This window comes from Glandiceps talaboti, chromosome 15 (genome assembly GCF_964340395.1).
Source record: "Glandiceps talaboti chromosome 15, keGlaTala1.1, whole genome shotgun sequence".
Lineage (NCBI taxonomy): Eukaryota > Metazoa > Hemichordata > Enteropneusta > Spengelidae > Glandiceps > Glandiceps talaboti.
The window spans coordinates 6,449,422-6,471,917 of record NC_135563.1 but is presented as its reverse complement, the minus strand read 5'-3'; the positions used below and the strand labels follow the sequence as shown (position 1 = coordinate 6,471,917).

Here is a 22,496-nt window from a genome sequence, read left to right as displayed (position 1 = left end):
TTTAGAAACTAACAGCAACAATGAGGCTCAAATCTGCAAACTGTAGATTGTAAGCTGGCTATGCTAACCATGACTCTGTAATGTTAAAGTTTTTCTGAAGTGTAGTCCTGATATTCAAATTTGTTGTCATCATATGTATTAGTCTACAAGGAGTCAGGCTTTAGTTAATCTCAAAGGGAAACACCATTGCAGTAAAGAGAGGCATTTTGGGGTTCTGGGTAATCATTTAATGATATTACATCATTTTGGTTACATGTGATTGCAGAGTAAAATGAGTTGAAACATGTGCATTTTACTTGGCAAATAACTAATACCAGCATTTCTGTACACTTTTAGGTCAATGTTCTACTGCAAGCGTACATTTCACAACTTAAACTTGACGGCTTTGCATTGGCTGCTGACATGGTCTTCATAACACAGGTAAGTGTACTATCATATTGTTTGCCGAGTGAAAGCATTGCATATAGAACAGCTACACTGACCCTTTAAGGTACAATTTCCCTTGAGGACCAAATTTCCCTTAAAAATAAAATGCTTTAAATCTCTCTGAATGTTGCAATATTAAAACTGGCTCCTGGTCATTTTGAAATGGTTAAAGAAACTTAGGGGTTCACCATTTTGTTTTCAAAGAATTTGACATATGTTAATTCCATAGAGTTTAATATAACAGTATTTGGCAGCCATCTTGGATTCATTCATGGCTTCAATTTTAACATTCTGACCTCTTAACAATTGTATAATAATTCTTTGTTATGAATGACTTACTTTTATTTCAGTCTGCTGGACGGTTGATGAGAGCTATTTATGAAGTTGTATTACATCGTGGTTGGGCACAGCTAGCTGATAAAAGTTTGGCACTGTGTAAAATGATCGATAAACGCATGTAAGTATTAGCAGTAAACCATATGTGAGGTCTTCTGCTATTCTACAAAATACCATGTAATAGTAATAGTAGGTTTATATGTTATGTAGTGTTTTTAACATCTAGCAATGCTTTGATAGAACCCTATGAGGTGCAAGTGCCAGTTTGTGTACTTGTGTTATTTGCATGACTGCTTGTGATGTTCTACTATGGATGTACTTTCACAAGTGAAGTGAGTGAATGTACAGCAGAAAACATTGCACGCACTAGTGCAAACACCTAGTGTATCCACTCTTGCACTCACTTGTCTTGGGGTTCTGTTATTACCGGTACCTATGTTTATGCAGACAATCAAATTTTGTAAACATAGAACAATGAGTTCATGTATTGCATGTACATTGAATGTGGCACTCAATTGTATGCAGGTAAGAAATAATGTTTTCAGTGCAAGTACTACAAGTATGCTGACACACACCAATGCAAGGAATCACTGGTACCTATGTAGCCATATACTTAATCTCTCTCACTTTTTGTTCTTCAATACCTTGGCTCTTGTACGTCAATAGCTTCAATTTACTGTTAGCCTATTTCAAGGCAGTGCATAAGGCAAAGGCAAGACAACTTCCTTTACAAGTTCTCTTCATATTTTAAAATGAAAACAAATCATGACCTGATCATCATCTTTGTTTGTATGACATAGGTGGCAGTCTATGAGTCCTCTGAGACAGTTCAAGAAAATACCAGAGGAAGTGGTGAAGAAGATTGAGAAGAAGAATTTCCCTTGGGAGAGATTCTATGATTTAGGTCACAATGAAATAGGCGAGTTGATCCGTATGCCCAAAATGGGGAAAACAATACATAAATATGTACATCAGTTTCCCAAGCTGGAATTGGCCACACATATACAACCCATTACAAGATCTACATTGAGAGTGGAACTAACCATCACACCTGATTTCCAGTGGGATGAAAAGATACATGGAAATTCAGAGGTTAGTAACAACAAAAAGAGTAATGCTAGAAGGAATGTTTAGTGACTCAGAGTTCACATTTACTAATGAAAATATTTAGTCAAAAAAATTCTTGAAAGCAATTACCAAATTTCGCTGCCATCTTGTAAGCATTGTCAGGCAATAGCCCATTGTAGTACACCCCTGATGATGCTGATGAGATGGTGGTGAAATTTTGTAATTCACATCTAAGAAATATTTTGATTCTGTAAGTGTTTCAGTGAATAGGTATATACTGTCTAGTATTAAAAGGCTCAATAAACTTGCATGAAATTAACAATTTTATAGTCATTTTCCGATGCTTCTCAGTGTTTTTGCTAAGGACGGTAGGTAGGTAAAATCTACCAGGGTTTCCATGTAATTTTACCTGTGTTCCCTAAGTTGTATTTGAGAAATTGAACTCAATTATTATTGCAAGTTATTGCATTAATTTTATCATTACTACTTGTTTGAATTTTTACTCCCTTTATGACAATTACCTGATAGGTTTTTTCTATGATTGACTTCTTTCTATGACAGGCATTCTGGATCTTGGTGGAAGATGTAGACAGTGAAATTATTCTGCATCATGAGTACTTCTTACTGAAGAGGTTAGTATATTTGCTTTGTACTAATCTACCAAGGTAATATTGTATTTGTAACTTTTTTTGCTATGTACCACTTTCTTCACTGCAATAAACTCCTCACTCTCTTCTAGTTAACTTTTAGTCACTACGGTGACATATAAGCCCAGTTGGCTGGGAGGTTGTGTATTGTAACTTTTTTATAGATTGTCATACATGTACTTTACCTCATGTCATTATAAGAAACTATTCTACTACTGCTGCTGCAGCTACTGATGCTGCTGCTGCAGCGGTGGTGGCAGCGGAAAAGAAGGGGTTAAAATGTGGTACTTGTCTGTCTGTTTTGCATGTGTGTATCTTGGGGATCCACACTACAAAAAACCTGCCAGTAACTAGGGAAAGTCAAACAAAATTTTGTTTCCAAGCAGAAGTTTACATGAGTTACAAAAGATGATCACAAGTGAAGATCTAGCATCATGCAAATAAGCCAAATGTAATGGCCCGAACTTGGGCGTGGTAACAACGTACAGAGTGATTGCAACTCAACATGATATGACATGTTTGTCAATAACCCTAAAGTCCTTTTATGAAATGTACACAACTTTATCACAAGTTTTAAGGACCCCAGCCATTTTGTTCCAATGTTCAATACATATACTTCTACCATACAAAATGGTCCACAAAACCTGTATTCTTGCAATGTTTAGTATGCATCCATACACTGTGTTATAGTGTATTTGTCTATTCAGATATCAAGTATGTTGTACACATATTTTGTCAATAAGATTCGTAGTAAATGTGTTTTGAAGACTCATCATGTGTACTTTTTATCTCTTGCAGTAAATTTGCCCAAGATGAACATGTTGTGAAGTTTTTTGTACCAGTGTTTGAACCGCTGCCGCCACAGTATTTCATCAGAGTAGTGTCTGATAGATGGATAGGTAAGTTCTTTCTAACATTACCAACACAATGCATGCTTCAGTTATGTTTGTAAACAGTAAAGTAACATTAGGAAGTTAAAGGAGTCCACTGCCAAATTTTATAATCCAGTGAAATAAAAAACCCAGTCAAGTTTCAAAGTGTTGAGTTTTCTGTAAAATCAGTCAGTACAAAGATTCATTCTTTCATTATCAGCAATTTGCATGTGATTTGTTTTACATTTAGTTATAAAAAAGTAAACTGCAAAAATTGTGTTCCCTTGAATTCCAGCCTCAGAAATCCAGTTGTTAGTTTAGTCTGTCAAGTTTGTTTTACCGTTTGTCATAAAAAGTGAACTAAAAAATATTGTCTTTCCTTGAATTTCAGCCTCAGAAACCCAGTTGCCTGTATCATTTCGTCATTTGATCCTACCAGAGAAGAATCCACCCCCGACTGAGTTGCTGGATTTACAGGCTCTACCAGTGTCTGCTCTCAGAAACATACCACTGGAATCACTCTACCAGGATAAATTCTCTATATTTAACCCTATCCAAACACAAGGTAGGAAAACAGGATCATATTTTGGGTTTTGATGAGACTTTGCAGGGGATCTGCCAGTAGTTGTATACCTGAAAGATGAAATTAGCATATATGCCATGAAAATAATGACCTAGTGAGAGCAACTGAATTGTAGGACTATGTTTTAGACACCGCGCGCGCGTGTGTGTGTCTGTCTGTCTGTCTGTCTGTCTGTCTGTCTGTCTGTCTGTCTGTCTGTCTGTCTGTCTGTCTGTCTGTCTGTCTCTCTGTCTCTCTGTCTGTCTGTGTCTGTCTGTCTGTCTGTCTGTCTGTCTGTCTGTGTGTGTCTGTTTGTGTATGTGTCTCTGTTGTTGTTGTTTGTGTGTGTGTGTGTGTGTGTGTGTGTGTGTGTGTGTGTGTGTGTGTGTGTGTGTGTGTATTTATGTGGAGGTGGGTTATGTCTTCAAAAATGTAGAAGACTTATTATCATGTAGAAAGTTTCATAGGTAGCATTGCCTGCATTAGAAACATCCATAACTGACCAAATTACATTGTATATTGTTATTTCAACCCTTTTACCCCATGCAGTTTTCAACTCTGTGTACAATGGAGATGAGAATGTATTTGTTGGTGCCCCCACTGGTAGTGGTAAAACAGTTATTGGAGAATTAGCCATACTACGTATGCTGTCCCAAAACTTAGATGGAAGATGTGTTTATGTTACACCGTTAGATGCCTTGGCAGAGCAGGTATGTTGATAAATGTCTGAAATATTTAAAGCTCTCTGTTGTATGATTGTACTTATTTAGCAATTTTAACCAAAAAATATTGGAAAAACAGAATTACAATTCCATCAAAATATAAGATGCACTGCTAAAATTTCCAAAATTCACTAATAACAGTTCTTAACTATCTGGAATCCCTTGATTTCTTGGTGAACACCATGGCTTCCACTACATGCACTACACATAGTACAATATTCTCCCCAGGATATAATGCAAGATTGATGGCTGGCTAATTTGCATAGTGATTTACATATCAATAACATTGTAATTTTGCATAATGATTTGCATAATGATCAGGATACGATATACATGCCCTCAACATTGAAACAAACTCTGACATGTTTATATCTAACACATACACACATGGACATTTGGATCAGACATTTCTCTTCATGTGACAGCACTGTCATTCAAAGATTACTAAAGCTCAAGGATGGTAGAACACTTTTAAAGCACGGTAGAAACCTGTCAAGCATGGCAGCCTAGATGGCAAGGACAGTGTTTGCACTGTGCTTACTCTATAGTGGGGAGAATGCGTAAGAATAGTGTTACCTGACTATATTGACCCTTTACCATGAGGTAAATTTTTTTCATTGGTACATTGATTACACAAGTGGGTGATAGTAGTTCCTCTGTTGTGGATTCTAATCACCCTGTGATCAAGATAGCGTAAACATTGGAATTTCTAAAACAGTATTGCAAGTTTATGGAATTCTAAGTAAACTAGTTTTCAGAGACACCTCCATACTGCAACTATAGTTAAACCAACACATCCATTCAATAGCTTATCACTGTTGTATCAACATGTTGCAACAATAGTTTTAGTTTGTGTCTGTCTTAGAAAACCAAAGACTCAACTACCAGGGTAATACTTGTGTAAGAATATGGGAAAGATGACAGCAAAAAAAGAAATCACACCATGTACACTACATCAAATTTTAATCAGATTGCTCCCAACTGAGACTATAATTAAACCGACATCCATTCAATAGCTTATCACTGTTGTATCAACATGTTGCAACAATAGTTTTAGTTTGTGTCTATTTTAGAAAACCAAAGACTCAACTACCAGGGTAATACTTTATAAGGAAAAATGATTCACCGTAATAATCATAAAATTATAATTTGTCATATTTATGATGCAGGTATACAATGATTGGCACGCCAAGTTTCAACTTCAGTTAGCCAAAAAGGTAGTTCTCCTGACAGGAGAAACCAGCACTGATCTCAAACTGCTTGCCAAGGGGAACATTATCATCAGTACTCCAGAGAAGTGGGATGTGTTGTCACGGAGATGGAAACAAAGGAAAAATGTACAGAATGTCAACTTATTTATTGTTGATGAACTACAGTTGATTGGTGGAGAAAATGGGGTAAGTATGATACAGATTGTGAAAAATGTACTTGTAAAAATTGGAGTGAGTATTGTACACAAACAGTATATACTTGAAAAAAATGGGGTAATTTTCATACAAAGATAGATTGATATGAAGTGTAGCACTGCTGGACCAACTTTTTCTTTAGTTCTGCCATACAACTATTTTTTATGCAGAGTTTAATTCCAACTTGGCCTTCAAGTCCAAAGGTACTGAAAAGCAGACATCACATACTGGTTTTGATCATACCTAACTATCTATTTATACTGTACTTACTTTCTGACAGCCTGTTCTGGAAGTGATCTGTTCACGAATGCGTTACATATCATCTCAGATTGAGAGGAATATCCGTATTGTAGCACTGAGTTCTTCTCTGTCCAATGCCAAGGATATTGCTCAATGGCTTGGGTGCAGTACAACACAGACATTCAACTTTCACCCCAATGTCAGACCTGTACCACTAGAACTCCACATCCAGGTGAGTACAACTTTGAGCATCTCTGTCTGTCGCGATAACTAGAGAATGACTTTCTGAGAGTGATATACTAGGTAAAGACAATAATAAGCATTTTGTACCACTATTTACGTAAAAGCTGTGATAACTTTTTGCTTTACTTCATGAATTTTGAAGTGCACTCATTGACATATGTGATATTTGAACACCTATTCTGTGTTTTGCAGGGTTTCAACATTACCCACAATGCATCACGTCTGATTGCCATGGTGAAACCAACATACAATGCTATCTTGAAGCATTCACCCAAGAAACCAGTGATTGTGTTTGTACCATCACGTAAACAAACGCGACTGACTGCCATAGATCTTTTGACATACTGCTCAGCTGATGAACAAGAAAGCAGGTTTTTACACTGCCACAAAGAAGACTTAGAAGGCCATCTCAGTAGGGTGTCTGATGAGGTGAGTGATTCTAAATTAGAGTTCTTAGTTATTCCCCTCTCAGGTGTCCAACTAAATTTGTATATGTTTAGGAACTTTATGCTGTGTCATTTTCATCACATTTTAAAGAAAATAGTGTCTAAAATGTGTCAATTACAATGCTCATTTGCATTTTCATGATGTCATACAGAAAATGGTCATTTGCATTTTCATGATGTCATAAAGGCAATGCTCATATGCAGTTTTGTGATGTTCTAGTCAAAGTTCATTTGCATTTTCATGATGTCATACAGGCAGTGCTCATTTGTGTTTCCATGATGTCATACAGATAATACTAATTTACATTTCGATGATGTCATAAGGCAAGGCTCATTTGCATTTTATGACATCATAGTCAATGCTCATTTGCATTTCAATGATGTCATACAGTCATTCTATGCAACTGATGAAACTCTTTTATCATGGTTAGTTTGATTAACTTCATTCTGTTCTGGGATGTCAATTAATTCAGATTAAAAGTACTTTCACTGCATTTAAGAATAAAAGTGACATCCAGGACACTTTAATCGTCGTTGTTGTGAACTAAAACTTGAAATTTTACTGACTTTACAGACATTAAAAGAGATGTTAGAGAATGGTATTGCATATTTACATGAAGGATTAACAGACGTAGAGAAGAAAGTAGTGGAACAATTATTTATGGCTGAAGCTATCCAAGTTGTGGTTGCTTCAAGGAGTGTATGCTGGGGACTCAACATGGCCGCACATCTTGTCGTTGTCATGGATACACAATATTATAATGGCAAGATCCATGCGTAAGTATATATCACATGTTTTGTTGTCAGATTTTGTCATGGTGATCAAAGTATGGTATAGTTTCTAGATGCATAAAGATAGAAAATGTTTGTAGCAGATTTTCATTTGGTCAGAAATTCATCCAGTTTTACTTACCAGTACTAGTAAGTACACAATCATTATTAACATCATCGTATTCTAGGAAGAATTTATTGTTTTGTGTCTTTCATTCTAATTTAAATCCATCTAAACTAATACATGTGTGTGTACATGTTTTTGTACCTTTCAAAAAGTCTTAGATCAATTTCATTTCAGATCTCCCTTCCTGAAAGCTCATTTCATTTACATACATGCCCTATTTCAGGACTAGAGTCATCCTTCTGAAATCAGTCAATGTGTTGATGTAAAGACCTTGAACCACGTACCCAGCTTATTTGGTTGATTTGTGTTTATTTTACTTACAGGTATGTAGATTACCCTGTGACTGATGTCCTACAGATGGTAGGCAGGGCTAACAGACCATTTGTAGATGGAGAAGGTAAAGTAGTTCATTATATAATATCACAAGTATGTGATGGATAGGTTAAATATTGAATTCTGATAAGTATGGAGTGGTTTCTCTCCCCCTTATCGTGAGGCAAGCTACATAATGTTGAAGTTCTAAAAACAAGTTTTTGTGACATTAATCAAGAATGCTGAAACTGTGAAGTAACCTTCCAGTGTCATTCAACAGAACAATGATTTGGAACTGAATTTGGTGGATTTGACTTGTTGATTGATAAATTTAAAGTTATTTTCAATGATCGAGTTATCAATTTATTGATCAATTTATTGATTGATTGATTGATTGATTGATTGATTGATTGATTGATTGATTGATTGAAAGTTTGATTGACTGATTATTCAGGTACATGTAGTTACTGAAGGTGCCAATAGTTACTTTAGACCCCAAAGTTAAATATGTTAAGAATGTTTTTAAAGGGCCACAGTAAGTAGGTAAAATCTACTGGGGTTTCCCACCCATATTTGAATACACTCTATGGGAAACACTGCCAGTTTTACCTTTTCTTCCTTGCTGTTACCGGGGTTCCTCAACCTTAGCAAGAAACACTGGTTGATATGCATTCATTTCTAGTTACATCCAACTAACATTTCATACTTTATATTTATCGTCATTTCCAGTTGGCAAGTGTGTAATTCTGTGTCAAGGCTCTAAGAAGGATTTCTTCAAGAAGTTCCTGTATGAACCCTTACCAGTGGAGGTAAGTTTGTCTATTTCAAATGTTATGACAGTGGTTGCCATATGTTGTCATTTGATGTGCAATGATGGACATTGTAGTAGAGCCACACATTGTTTAGAATTCAATAACACTTGCAATAAGTAGCTGCTTATGATATAATTGGGTTATTTGGTACAACCTGGTTGGTAGTAAAATTATTGAGCCTAAAATCCAATCAAACTTGGTAGGATATTTTGGAGAACTTTGGTTTACATACCTATTCTGAACCAAAACACTGCTTATGAATGACAGATTACTGTTGAGATATTTCTAGACTACATTTTGTATATCTGACAGTAAATTGAATATTACACAATCAAGTATCTGTGTGCAGCTGTACCAGAAATTACTATCAGTACTAGTATTTCTAGACTGTACGATTCGCTGTGTCATTTCACCCTCACCAACCTCTCTCCCAACTGTATCAATCTTAAGAACTATGACAGCAACTTCTAGCCCTAGATTTACTTTTCAAGTCCACTAGACACTTGTACTTACATCACCAAGACATTTCTCCATCTTATTCTGATTATCTCAATTGATTTCAGTCTCATCTTGATCACTGCTTACATGATCACTTTAATGCTGAGATCGTAACCAAGACAATAGAAAACAAACAAGATGCTGTGGACTACCTGACATGGACGTTTATCTACCGTAGAATGACACAAAACCCTAACTACTACAACCTACAAGGTAAGATATCTCAATGGTTTCCCGGACATTTCAGAAGTACTGTCTATGTGTGAAATACAAAAGGAAAAGTACTTTCTTGTCAAAAGATTTTTGTGGAAACAATATGTACACCCCAATCTGATTAAAGTTAGATGTAGGAAGACGATATCAAATTTCAGAATGACAAAATTGAACACAAAACAAGAGTGTACAAAGGAAGTGAAGGTAAAGAAAGGAAATCTGGCCGTACTTCGAATTTGAATCAAATTGATGTACATTCAAGTAATTATCACAAATTATCTACATTCCAACTTTAATTTGATACTGGGTCACATGACCTATAATATATTACCAGTTAAATAACTATCAATATCGTAATTGTCACCAACTTCAACCCATCACACCAAAGTAAAGCATTTTCTGTATGTACCACAATCGTTTATAGCATTCATATAAAGTGTAAAAGTATACTCGGTTTTATTTGCTAATTGACCAGATTAGAAAGGTCACTTGCTTGGCTTGTAAATAAACCTATTGAAACAGTATACTTTTACACTTGATATGAATGCTATAAACATAGAGAAAGTGTTTTACTTCCGTGCGTGTCACTCGTTATAAAATAACCGAACCATGTTTGTTACAATTGCAGGCATGACACATCATCACCTAAGACTGTACTGTGAAAATGACACTGTATTGAAATTGACACCAACTAAAACGACTACCCTTTATTACATTTACAGGCGTGACACATCGTCACTTATCAGACCATTTATCAGAGCTGGTAGAGAACACACTGACTGATCTTGAACAGTCCAAGTGTATCAGCATTGAAGATGAAATGGACGTGAGTCCGTTGAACTTAGGAATGATAGCTGCCTACTACTACATCAACTATACAACAATAGAGTTGTTTAGTATGTCTTTGAATGCTAAAACCAAGATTAAGGGATTGATAGAGATTATCTCATCAGCTGCTGAATATGCTAATATTCCAATCAGACATCATGAAGATACTGTGTTAAAACAGGTAAAAGTTTGACTGCATCAAGATTTATTTTTCCACATTTTTTGAGCTCTTTGCAATGTTTTGAGTTACAAACACAGACTTGGTCTATTTTGTTTCACAATGATTTTTCAAGTAGGAAGACATGATGAAATTAAATTTAAGTAAAATTCCAAAATAAATACCCAATCCCCATTCATATGGCCATTTTAAAGTGAAATCGTAGTAATGGCACAGTCCTAAAACAGGTAAAGTTTTATTACATCAATATGTGTTTATCAACCATTCAGACAAAATTGTTCTACATTTAAAGGTCAGGGTTTCAGTCCCAGGTATTAATGTTATCTTATCAGTGGAGCCATATGGATTGCATCGGTTGTTTTTGTTCGGACCAACTTTTTCTAAAGCTCAGCTGAACAATTGTGTTCCTAGACTGTAAGATATGTCGTGTCACTCCACCCTTACCGGCCTGCTCTCTAGTTAGTGAAAGGGGTTGGCTGATGTGTGAGGGCGCCCCGCCATGGTGTACCTTAGAAACTACTGGGATTTTTTCTCATAATTTAATCCATATTCAAATGATGTGAAAAGTGAGATCATAGTACTGGCCCAGTCTTAAAACAGATAAAGTCTTATACTATATTGATATGTTAATTTATTGTTTTCACTGATTCACAGGATGAAACACACTACACTGTTACAGCCAGGAAATCATCCTTGCCTTAGATATGACCACATTATCTTAGCATTCTGTTGATTTGAAATGCTTAGTACCTGTCTATGTTTCTATTAACCTATTGTCTTTATCACTTTCCTGAACAGATTGCTAACCGACTGCCAAACAAACTAAGTAATGCCAAGTACAATGATCCACATGTGAAGACCAATCTACTGTTACAAGCTCACTTGTCTAGAATGCAGTTGTCTGCTGAGTTGCAATCAGATACAGAAGAAATCCTCAACAAGGTAATGTAACTTGAACTAAATAGAAAGTTGTAATGAGCTGAATATTGTTTTTAATCAATTTAATACAAGAAGAGACCCGAAAACATTACCAAAAACATTACCAAGAGATTTAGACTAGAAACTCTAGCCTTATTTCACTCATGGCCACTAGAGGGCGTACTAGCAGATTAGGACTGGATGAAGGTGGTTGACGGTGAAGATTCAATGAAGTGTTATGTTAGTTGTGAGAATAGTCAAAACTGTAAACTTGAAGTTCACTGGATGCATATTTTGGCATTTAGGTACTGGTACTACTGGATACCTCATGAGATGGAGACATGCAGTGAACCCCAAACAATTTTGGGTTCATAATTATCTCCATTAGCGGATAGAAATGAAAAATCTATGAAATTTCTCAAAATCCCTTTTGAAAACTTAAGATTATGTGTATACTCTTACCTAGCGAGTCACTCCATTAACAGAACTGTCAATGTAGATATGAGACTAGCCATTATTTGTTTCTTATCTGTCTGATATTTTCACTGTTTAATAGGCACTGCGTTTGATCCAGGCCTGTGTTGATGTACTAAGTAGTAATGGTTGGTTATCACCAGCGTTGTCAGCCATGGAGTTAGCTCAGATGGTAACACAGGCAATGTGGAACAAGGACTCTTATCTCAAACAGTTGCCATATTTCACTCAGGATGTGGTGAAACGATGCACAGACAAGGTAAAGTGTCTTTTTAAAACAAAACTCAGATGTTCATAAATTTTAAATCATTTTTGCACCAAGAAATACTAGAAACTCACCAATGCTTTCTCCAGGAATCCTCCATGGCTTTCTCAGTGTTTTACTGAAGTCATGACACATGCGTGACTTCAGACAATTTATGCCAAATACTTGGATATTTTGGTGCAAAATGAAGTTAGATTTATGAACATAGACTGAATGTGTGTACAGATGAAATTTCACCAAAAGATGAAGTAGAAAAAACAACTGATTTGTCAAATTATTATCATAGTTATAAACTGTTGCCATGGTGATGATTTGATTGTAATAGCATTTATGACCAATTTCATGTTAGCTTGAACATGTGAACAGTGATAGAGGCAATGTATTCTAGACTTAGTTTGACTATAGAAAAAACATTTGGAAATCAACTACTAGTCAACATTAACATATCATATATATGTACAGACATACAGACAGGTAATATTTTAATTTTATAAGGCCTAATAAAAAAATTGTTTGGTTCCAGTTACCTGACCCCCACCTAGTTTTTTCACTGCTGAGCCTAAACCTTTTTTATGTATTTTAAGAAAAAATAAAATAAAATTGCCAAAATTGTGAAATCCTGTTAGAAATAGTAGATGTGGAAACTGACATCAACTTAAAAAGACAATATAAATCTGTTCTTTCAATCTGTAATGGCTGTACATCTGATGAGAAGAAACCAATAACACAGAGACCATGGAAAACAACAGAAAACATAACTACCTAGACACTCACACATGAAAAAAAATATAATAAAATAAAATAAAAAATCTCCCTACCCCAGCTATTCTAAAATTGAGCGTAATCGGAACCACACAAATTTTTTTTTAGGCTTAATCTAAATGACGTATGTATGAATCTAAAATGAATGTTTTTTTCTGTTATCTGTACTTCACAGGGGATTGAGAGTATTTTTGACATCATGGAAATGGAAGATGATGATAGAAATGGTCTTCTACAATTGTCTGACATACAAATGGCTGATGTAGCTAGATTCTGTAATCGCTATCCTAATATTGAATTGACCTATGAAGTACAAGACAATGACAATCTTAAGAGGTATGAACTGTTACACTTTCTGTGTGTGTGTGTGTGTGTGTGTGTGTGTATGTATGTATGTATGTATATGCATGCATGCGTGTGCTGATGTATGTATATTTTATGTGTGTATGCGTGTATTATGTATGTGTACAAATGTATATGTCTGTCTGTTTGTTTGTCTGTCTGTGACTGAGCACTGTGTGTCTGCCTTTTAGTCTGACTGTAAGGAGATATACCCTTCTTTCTGCCATCCTTTCTGAACAACAGTCAAATGATACCACTGTAGTAAGAATGATTACTTCATATAGTTCCAATAGATAAACTTATACCATGGGTGTAACATTCAGTAATTTCATACAGACCTAGACTTCCCCCTTGTCACTGATAAACTGACTTATCAAATCTAGATTGCTGACATAGTTATTGTACTTTGTGTTTACAGTAGTCAAGCTGTTAATATCATTGTTACTTTGGAGAGAGAAGATGAAATTACTGGTCCTGTTATTGCACCACTCTTTCCACAGGTAAGATTTCATATGCATGTCATTTTATTTCATGCCCTTGACCATTTGGCTGAATGGTTGCCATATTTGAGGTAAACGTGTGCATTATGTCCACAACTCAAGAAGTTGAATATGAAAAAAACTCCATTCAAGTGTCTACATCCATATTATTATGACATTCACCTTTGACCTTCATCTTTCAGGTCAAATACCTTATTTGTTAATTAAACTATAAGTTGTGTACATACAGATTCATTGAAAGTATGCACCTTATGTTTACAGTGTTGATCTTTTCAGTCATACCTTGACCTTTGACCTTTGACCTTCATGTTCAAAGCAGTAACTGGGCATCTAATCACACATTGTTGTTTTGTATCATTTCTAACAGAAACGTGAAGAAGGTTGGTGGGTAGTGATCGGTGACACCAAGTCAAACAGTCTCATCTCTATCAAACGTCTGACGTTACAACAGAAAGCCAAGGTCAAGCTAGACTTCTTAGCTCCATCACCTGGTAGTCATAGTTACACACTCTTCTACATGAGTGATTCCTACATGGGATGTGATCAGGAGTACAAATTCACCGTTCATATCAGAGAAGCAGACAGTAGTGATGAAGACAGTTCTGATGAAGAGTAAAAGAGTGTATGAGAGTGACATTGCTAAATGTATCAGTTTTATCAGAGAGGAACATTTTGCTTGAACACCATCTCCTGTTGTCAACACATGACACAACACAGCATATCTGATTGAACATTTATGGAATATCTAGCCACCATACTCAAGAAAAAAAAAAGACTTAAAAGATAAACTTTAAGGAATCCCCCCCCCCCCCATCCCACCCCCACAAACTTGCAATGTGGTACTGTAGTAACATTCTACAAGTGTCATAACATGCCTTCAAAGGCAAAACACATGGATTGTCACTGTTTATAATTGTCATGTTTTGACAGTTCATAGTCCTCTTCAGTGTGCCCTCTAATGATAGCCACATTTTGTTGTTGTGAGTCAAAATGAGAAAAATTGGCATTTCTTGTGAGTCACCACATAGTAATAGATATGGCAACACTGAATATTGGTGCATCAGTAGAAACTGTGTGCGTCAGTGGCACGTCAAATTGGCTAGGAGGGCACACTGGTCCTCTATCTATACAAGATAGCAAATACATTCTGTATTATGCTGTTCGTTGTGTAGTTTTATTCTATGACTGATCAACATTGTACATAGTGTATCAACACTTGGAAAGTTCATGATACACGCTTATTAAATTCATAATACAAGGGATTTTATTTGCTTGAATATAAGAAACATTGGTGTACATTGCTGCAGTTTTATAAACAATCAAAGCATATGTTGTGTTCAATTTGAAACAGCTAAGTGATTCCATTTTGTGGTGCCTAGCAGAATGACTAAATACTTTGATTTACTGGGATTCATTATGTCATTGTCTCACTAAGATGGAAAATTTGTTACTAAACTTGGCATGTGTGTTTGTCAAAGTTTATGTGTAAATAGATTGATATATTTCGAACTAGAGATGTTTGACTTTTTTTTTAATTTCACCAAGTTTCACAAAGAAAGGATAGATCGCATTCATTCTAGCATTTCTTCTTTTACTATGGTGTAGAAAGTACTGTGAAATTGAAGTAAGCATCACATAAACCTTATATTGGCTTTCTTTTACTGTGTAGAAAATACTGTGAAATTGAAGCAAGCATCACATAAACCTTATATTGGCGTTCTTCTTTTACTGTGTAGAAAATACTGTGAAATTGAAGTAAGCATCACATAAAATGTCTATTGTTGAGTCTTTGTTAATTCTATTCTACCCACATTTTATGTGTTACCGTATTGAGTCAAAAGTGAATTGTTTCTTTTAATGTTGTTGACTTCAGCAGCCACTGTTTACAATGAATAAAACACAAACTTTTGGGAGACAACAATAATCAACATTTTGTTTGCCTTATTGAATACTTATTTTTTATGTTTATTGTATTTTCTACTCAAATTAACTTTTTGTGTTTTGAGATAGATGTTATTACTTCAAATATCAAATGCAGTCATTTCCACAGCGATTTGTATTATGGCAAGAGTCAGATTGAGTGCGCCATGCTGGTGTAGTTTTCAAATTACATGTATGGGAAGTTCTTATATAAGGAATTCACTTTACTAAAATGTATATTGTCCTTGGTTAAGAGATTCTTTAATGAATAAATATCATAGAAATATCCTGGAAATTAAACGTGTTTGTCTGTTTATTGCAGTGTGTAGTATAATAGTCACGCTATACATGCTGAACACACTTCCATGAAATACATCATTGAAGATTCATATTCAGTTTGATACCACGTTGGGAGTCTGTTTCAAAAGAAGTGTCACAAGAGGGCACCCTTTAGGAAGCCTAAAAATCACAGCCGTCAAGAGATCATGAAAATTATGTGAAACAAAGTTGACAGAGTAGTTTGACTGGTTGAGAATGCCTCCAATTTTACTCTGAAACGGGGAAATTATAAGAGATTATTCAATAATCAGTCCCACCACCCAGCTGGTCCAAAAGCTGTCTTAACAGCACTCCTAGAGGTAAAACTATAACAATCTTTTGTCTTTCTAATAGACTCGCATCTTAGTGCTTCTGAATAGCACTCCTAGTGGCCAAACTATAAAAATCTTTTGTCTTTCTAATCAGGCCTATTGACCATATCCTTCAGTGACATACACATTCCCCTATAATCCCAATTTACCTTAAACTTGGATGCATATCATAAATGTGGGCATGCTACAGATTTGTTGAACCAATATATAAGACAGCACACAGAAAATGTTAATGGTGAAGTTATTTTATTACAATAATACAGCTTGTTTGACTCATGTCAGTATACACATTATAGTAAATGCAGTAAATGCCATATACAAACTGCACAATCGATACAAATGACTATTTATATACAATCATAAGAAATTACAGGTATATTAAAACACTACACTAAAGATACAAGAAGTCACACCAGGAAAGATATATTGGTTCATATTGTTGATGCAATATCCAGTGATGTCCAAGAATTCTAGTATCAAACCAAACAAAGTCCAATATTAGTAAATGTATCAGGGTCATGTTGAATCTTTATAAACAGTTCATAGTTGATATTTATGGGACGGAAGGATTCACTGTATGATACAAGTCCTTTAAGTAAGTTCAGTTTCGGTTCAGTTTTAGTGTTCAACTTGCACTAATGCTGGGAAGGTTCTCATGCGAAGTCTTTCTACTTCAGCTCTGAGTACAGCCACTTCTTGTGCCTGTGCCTTGGCTAGGTCTACCAGTTTACGTCTTTGTACAATATCATGCATTCTCTTCTCAGCTCCAGAATCGGCATGTTTGTCAGCTGTAAAGATAACAATGTATTCTTTAGTTTAAGACTGAAGATTTCATATCGAACACAGACAAACAAAGAAGATTAGTAACTCACAATTTTGATCTCGCAGTTAAGGAGTCTTTTACCGAATTTGCTTGGGAGACTCTTTTGTATTTTATAAGTTCATTAGAATGTTTACCTACGCCAATGGCAATGTTCATCCTAGATGTTCCTGTGAGTATTTTCATTTTTTCTTCTTTCAATTTTAGTTTGTTCACAATCAGCATTTACCAACTGCTTTGACCTTTGCTATCACGGTCCTAATCCAATACTTTGTTATACTACATTATGACACTGGCACTGCATTGTTGTAGGTGAAGTTTAAAACACCAAGATACATGCCCCATGTTATGGAAGCAGTGGCCTATGTATATGCATGTGTAGTTATGATGCAATGTTAACAGGATGCTGTGTGTTTCTCATGGGAGGAGCACATTGGTGTAAATTGGACTCAGGTAGTTATCAAAATGTAAATAGTCATTCTCATAGTTTGTGTGGTCACTTTCGATAAAGACATCACGCACATGATTTGTTACGGTAATTTAAGCAGTAGATATTTACCATTGACAGAATTAATGTGTTTCCTCTCTGCTACAGTGACATTCAGTTCCTGTAACTCTCTCATCAGTTTATGGTTGTCTCTTTCCTTCTTTCTAATTGTCTGACGTAGTTGACCTATGATGTCTTTACGTTCTCCCATGTTCTTCTCATGATGCTGAAAATGAGTAAAAAAACCAAGAATATGTGTGAACAATACCATCTGATTTATGCTACTCTTCACAACAACGTTAATAAGTTGCTTCTGTGTGCCCATTGCAAATACAAACCACAACAACTAATAGCAATAGATATGAGCAGTATTTCATATTCTGAGTTAATCGCTGTTGTTTTGATAGTGATGATATATTCAGTGTACATTCAAGACAAAAGGACAGTATGTACATGTAGTAGTCTATAAGATACACTGTATCAGGGTGCCCTCACACACTGGCCTATCCTTCTCACAGGCCACTGAAAGTATAGGCCACTGAGAGTACAATGACATACGTATCTAATACAGTGTATGTAATGTACATTTTGTAGTTGTCAGTTAGACAATCAACATTCACTGATGATGTACAAATGTAAAAAAAAAACTCTGTATGTAAAAATACTATGCATTCAAGAAAGGACAACACTTTGATGTAACAAGATGTGTACTAAAAACAATGTGTCATCAACACCAAATATGGTAATGTACGTATAACCATTTTAGAGCATATCTGATTCACATGATGTTAGTTCCAGCACCAAATCCTACTCACACAGTCTGACATACAAGTTGATATTTGTAAAACAAACACCTACCCTGTCTTGAAGATCCAGAGTTTCTTCAAGTTTACCAATCTCTTGCTGCTTCTTAGATTCATGGTCTGCATCATTCAAGTACTGTAAAGACAAATTGACAATGAATTTAGAAGGGAATTCTTTAAAATACACCAGCATGACATTGATACTGTAACAATTACTTTAGATACAGCAGTACAAATATTTGGTATTCAGCACTACGAAACCAAAACAAACTAAAATATACTAGTATTAGTAATATTTTGGAAACATTCTGTACAGTGACACAGGTGGTCAATAAAGTTGAGTGGACACATTTTGCTATATCAAATGAACACAAAAAACAAAGTTGGAAATTACGCCAAATGTTAAATTGCACATATTGTTAAAGTGGCCATATGCATGAGAATTCGGTATTTATTTTGGATTTTTATTTGATAAAACAGCTTCACCATGTTTTTCTACTTGAAAAAATAATGCAAAATAACATATACCAAGTCCATGTTCATAACTCAATACATTGCAAAAAGATGCACAAAATGTAAAAAGTTTGTTATTGTACGTACAATAACAAACATTTTACACATTGTTTAATGTTTTGCCATTTATTGAGATGTGAACATGGACTTGGTATATGTTATTTCACATTATTTTTTCAAGTAGAAAAACATGGTGAAGCTGTTTTATCAAATAAAAATCCAAAATAAATACCAAATTCTCATCCATATGGCCACTTTAATAGATTCATTTTGACTTTAGGCCTATCTGGCCTTTACTGTCAACTCTGTGTTAACTAAGTAACGAGGTTCAGATGAGACAATGTTTTATAAATCTTAAAACTGATGACCTCTGGTACTTGAGTCAAATGGCAGCTGCACAAAATTTGAAACTCCTGGGAATTCTAATTTCTATTCTATTATATACCATACATATTAATTAATACTTACTTTTTGTAACTCTCTAGACACTTTCAATGACTGGATGTCACGAGCTTTGTTCATTAGGTCTTCAATTTGCATCAAATTTTTCTTGTGCTCCCTGAAAACAAATCATTTCAAAAATTAACATTTTTATTGGCGATAATCTTTAACATAAAGCTTGACTTGCAGGCTGTGTGAGGATTCAGTTTTCCATAACTGATAGTCTTGAGTTGCAAGACAGTCTAGTACAGTTTAGTACATGGTTCATTTATCAGCTATCTGCTCTTTGCGGTATATCATACACCATGCCTTAGAAATAACACACAATACAGACACAGGTATGACAATGGCTAATGAATCATGCAAAAAAACACTATCCATATAAACTCCCAATGGATGTTGATATAATTACACTCAAAGTTGAGCGACATCCCTGATAGTAAGTTTTTTGCAAGAGGCGACACATTAAAATGCGTTTCTAACTTTCACTATGAAATGTCCTTGGAAGCAACATGCAACGTTTTGGACTTCCATGAAATACCAGTGTACATGTACATTTTTGGGGATTTTCCAGTGTTTACACTATCTTGATAAGGTAATTATAACCAAGGTACTGCTTACAGATAGTGTAGTCTACCACATACAACAACAATAGTTTTAATTTGTGTCTGACTGTCTAAAAAAGTGACATTTTGCTGTTGAAAGCTCTCAGTTTATCAAATTATGTTGCACGTTTTCTCATGGGTCTGTCTTACTATAGTATATATGTCATAGTGATATAATTGTACATTTTGACTTACCATTCCAATACATGGATACCTTTCCTAAAGTCTTTACTTTCTGTCATAGCTGTTATCTTCTGTTCACCCAGTTGCTGTCAACAACAATTTGAAAAGATGGTTATTGTCAATATCTCAAATATCATTCAAAACAGATTTAGTAGTCTTTCAATTATCTTTCATCATTTTAAAATACTCTTTACATGTATGCAACATCATAATTTTTAATGTTTTACCGACATGGTTAAGTTTGTCCTTTTTCTCTCAATGTCAATCATGCATAAATATGGTACTAAGGAAGTTTAATATATCCTTTTATGGATAACTGACCAAATATGGAAACTTTGGATGAATGAATCATGTCCAAATATGGTACTAAGAAAGTTTAATATATCCTTTTATGGATAACTGACCAAATATGGAAACTTTGGATGAATGTCAATCATGCCCAAACATGGTAATGAAAGATTTTCATTGCACCCTTATATAGATATCTGACCAAATATGGAAACTCACCCTGATAGTTGCATTGAGATCTTCCACAACACCACGATGTATTAGGATACTATCCAAATGATCATAGATAAAAGGTCCTGGGTCTACCTCAACTTGACCTTGTTTGAGTAAGAACTGGATCTCAAGGTTACACATGAAGCGAAGCTTTTCTTCCTGCAAACTGCACAAAATAGCAAATATTTGTAGTTTAGAAACACAACTGTCAATTTTTACTTTCAAATGGACTGTAACGTGGTAAGGAATTACAAAAGTGTTCTTGTTTTTGACATGATCTGTTCAATCTTGAATTCTTTTTACACTTTACTCATTGCATCAATTTTCAAATATATGACTCTAGTAATCGAGCTTTCGGTTTACTATGATAGATGCAAACTATCTAAATCTACTGTTCTTCAATGTGGTAGATTACACAAGTGGGTGATAGCGGTTCCTATGTTGTGTAATTCTAATCACCCTGTGATCAGCATAGTGTAAACATTGGAAGTCCCAAAACAGTGAACTGTAAGTTCATGGACCTGTCAATAGCACTCTGCAGATGCCACCCTACTGAGACTATTATTAAACCAATGTCCATTCAATAGCTTATCACTGTTGTATCAATATGTTGTGATAATAATTTTAGTTTGTATCTATCTTAGTAAACTGAAGGCTCAATAACCAAACTGAAAAACTGAAGACCAAAAATCAAATCTGTGATTTTTTTTTATAGATTGAGTGGATGTGTGTGTCATTTGCGATGAAGGAAAGGCTCGCCTTAGAATTTATTGTCAATCAAGATTAAAATACAAGGTGATAATGTTAGATTTGTGTATAGAATTGTAGGAATGTAAATTAAACTATAAAACAAAATACAGCAATGGTAGATGAACTATCAGCAAGCTAACAAAGACGTAAACTAAACCTATAATAATAATAATAAAGCAAATTTACAATGTTCTCTGAAGAACTCCAAGCGCAGACACAGACTAATTACAAATGAAAGGAGAGGAACAATTTTGAAAACATGGAAGGATGTAGAGAACAACCTATCATTGTAAACAAGTTGATATAAACTATCAATGGACATGCAATAATGTACACTCACAGTAGGGTGGCATTATTGACAGCGAGTTTTCCTCAAGTGCTGCACATTCAACCTCATTCAATGTTTACACTATTTTGATTACTGGGTGATGATATCTACATAACCAAGGTGCTGCTATCATCCACTTGTGTAATCAACCCCAACAACAATACTTGTGTCTATTTTAGTTTGCCGATAGCATTTTTTGCATAGTAGTGAAAAAGGATGAATAGAAATTGACAATGATTTGTCATGTATAAATCTTGTACATACTGGTTAAGACTATCTGTCAACTCATCAATGTCTACTTTCATGTTTTCCTCTTCTTCTTGTCTTTTCTGTAGGAATGCATTCATGTCTGCCATCACCAGAGCTTTTTGTTTCACCTTAATGTAAGCAAAGAAAAATGATGTTAATATAAGTCATTTGTCATCAATCTCATATTCTGATTGATAAAGAGACTTGCAAATATGGCCCATAATCTCATTAATCGTTACAGCCTGGATATGGGTTTCGCAGACCGAGGTTGTGATTGC

General features: G+C 35.1%; 2 protein-coding genes across 2 annotated transcripts in view; one reads left to right on the top strand and one right to left on the bottom strand.

Annotated features, from left to right (window-relative positions):
• The window catches only part of LOC144446107 (U5 small nuclear ribonucleoprotein 200 kDa helicase-like), a 35,925-nt gene extending 19,749 nt beyond the window's left edge, over nucleotides 1-16,176 (top strand). Inside the window, exons 21-40 of the mRNA XM_078135816.1 lie at nucleotides 337-420; nucleotides 777-883; nucleotides 1,563-1,854; nucleotides 2,392-2,462; nucleotides 3,276-3,376; nucleotides 3,741-3,914; nucleotides 4,461-4,621; nucleotides 5,803-6,030; nucleotides 6,320-6,511; nucleotides 6,715-6,951; nucleotides 7,543-7,745; nucleotides 8,190-8,263; nucleotides 8,908-8,987; nucleotides 9,554-9,701; nucleotides 10,424-10,710; nucleotides 11,506-11,649; nucleotides 12,182-12,358; nucleotides 13,302-13,462; nucleotides 13,887-13,968; nucleotides 14,336-16,176. Of these exons, the coding sequence (XP_077991942.1) occupies nucleotides 337-420; nucleotides 777-883; nucleotides 1,563-1,854; nucleotides 2,392-2,462; nucleotides 3,276-3,376; nucleotides 3,741-3,914; nucleotides 4,461-4,621; nucleotides 5,803-6,030; nucleotides 6,320-6,511; nucleotides 6,715-6,951; nucleotides 7,543-7,745; nucleotides 8,190-8,263; nucleotides 8,908-8,987; nucleotides 9,554-9,701; nucleotides 10,424-10,710; nucleotides 11,506-11,649; nucleotides 12,182-12,358; nucleotides 13,302-13,462; nucleotides 13,887-13,968; nucleotides 14,336-14,584 (3,252 nt within the window). The 3' untranslated portion in view covers nucleotides 14,585-16,176. The remainder of the gene's footprint in view (nucleotides 1-336; nucleotides 421-776; nucleotides 884-1,562; nucleotides 1,855-2,391; nucleotides 2,463-3,275; nucleotides 3,377-3,740; nucleotides 3,915-4,460; nucleotides 4,622-5,802; nucleotides 6,031-6,319; nucleotides 6,512-6,714; nucleotides 6,952-7,542; nucleotides 7,746-8,189; nucleotides 8,264-8,907; nucleotides 8,988-9,553; nucleotides 9,702-10,423; nucleotides 10,711-11,505; nucleotides 11,650-12,181; nucleotides 12,359-13,301; nucleotides 13,463-13,886; nucleotides 13,969-14,335) is intronic.
• Nucleotides 16,177-16,777: 601 nt separating this feature from the next.
• LOC144446126 (cilia- and flagella-associated protein 43-like) overlaps nucleotides 16,778-22,496 on the bottom strand; it is a 33,740-nt gene continuing 28,021 nt past the window's right edge. The window contains exons 29-35 of the mRNA XM_078135839.1: nucleotides 22,234-22,346; nucleotides 20,898-21,057; nucleotides 20,403-20,476; nucleotides 19,630-19,720; nucleotides 18,704-18,784; nucleotides 17,918-18,071; nucleotides 16,778-17,326 (exon numbers count right to left, since the gene is read on the bottom strand). Coding sequence (XP_077991965.1) covers nucleotides 17,157-17,326; nucleotides 17,918-18,071; nucleotides 18,704-18,784; nucleotides 19,630-19,720; nucleotides 20,403-20,476; nucleotides 20,898-21,057; nucleotides 22,234-22,346 — 843 coding nt within the window. The 3' untranslated portion in view covers nucleotides 16,778-17,156. The remainder of the gene's footprint in view (nucleotides 17,327-17,917; nucleotides 18,072-18,703; nucleotides 18,785-19,629; nucleotides 19,721-20,402; nucleotides 20,477-20,897; nucleotides 21,058-22,233; nucleotides 22,347-22,496) is intronic.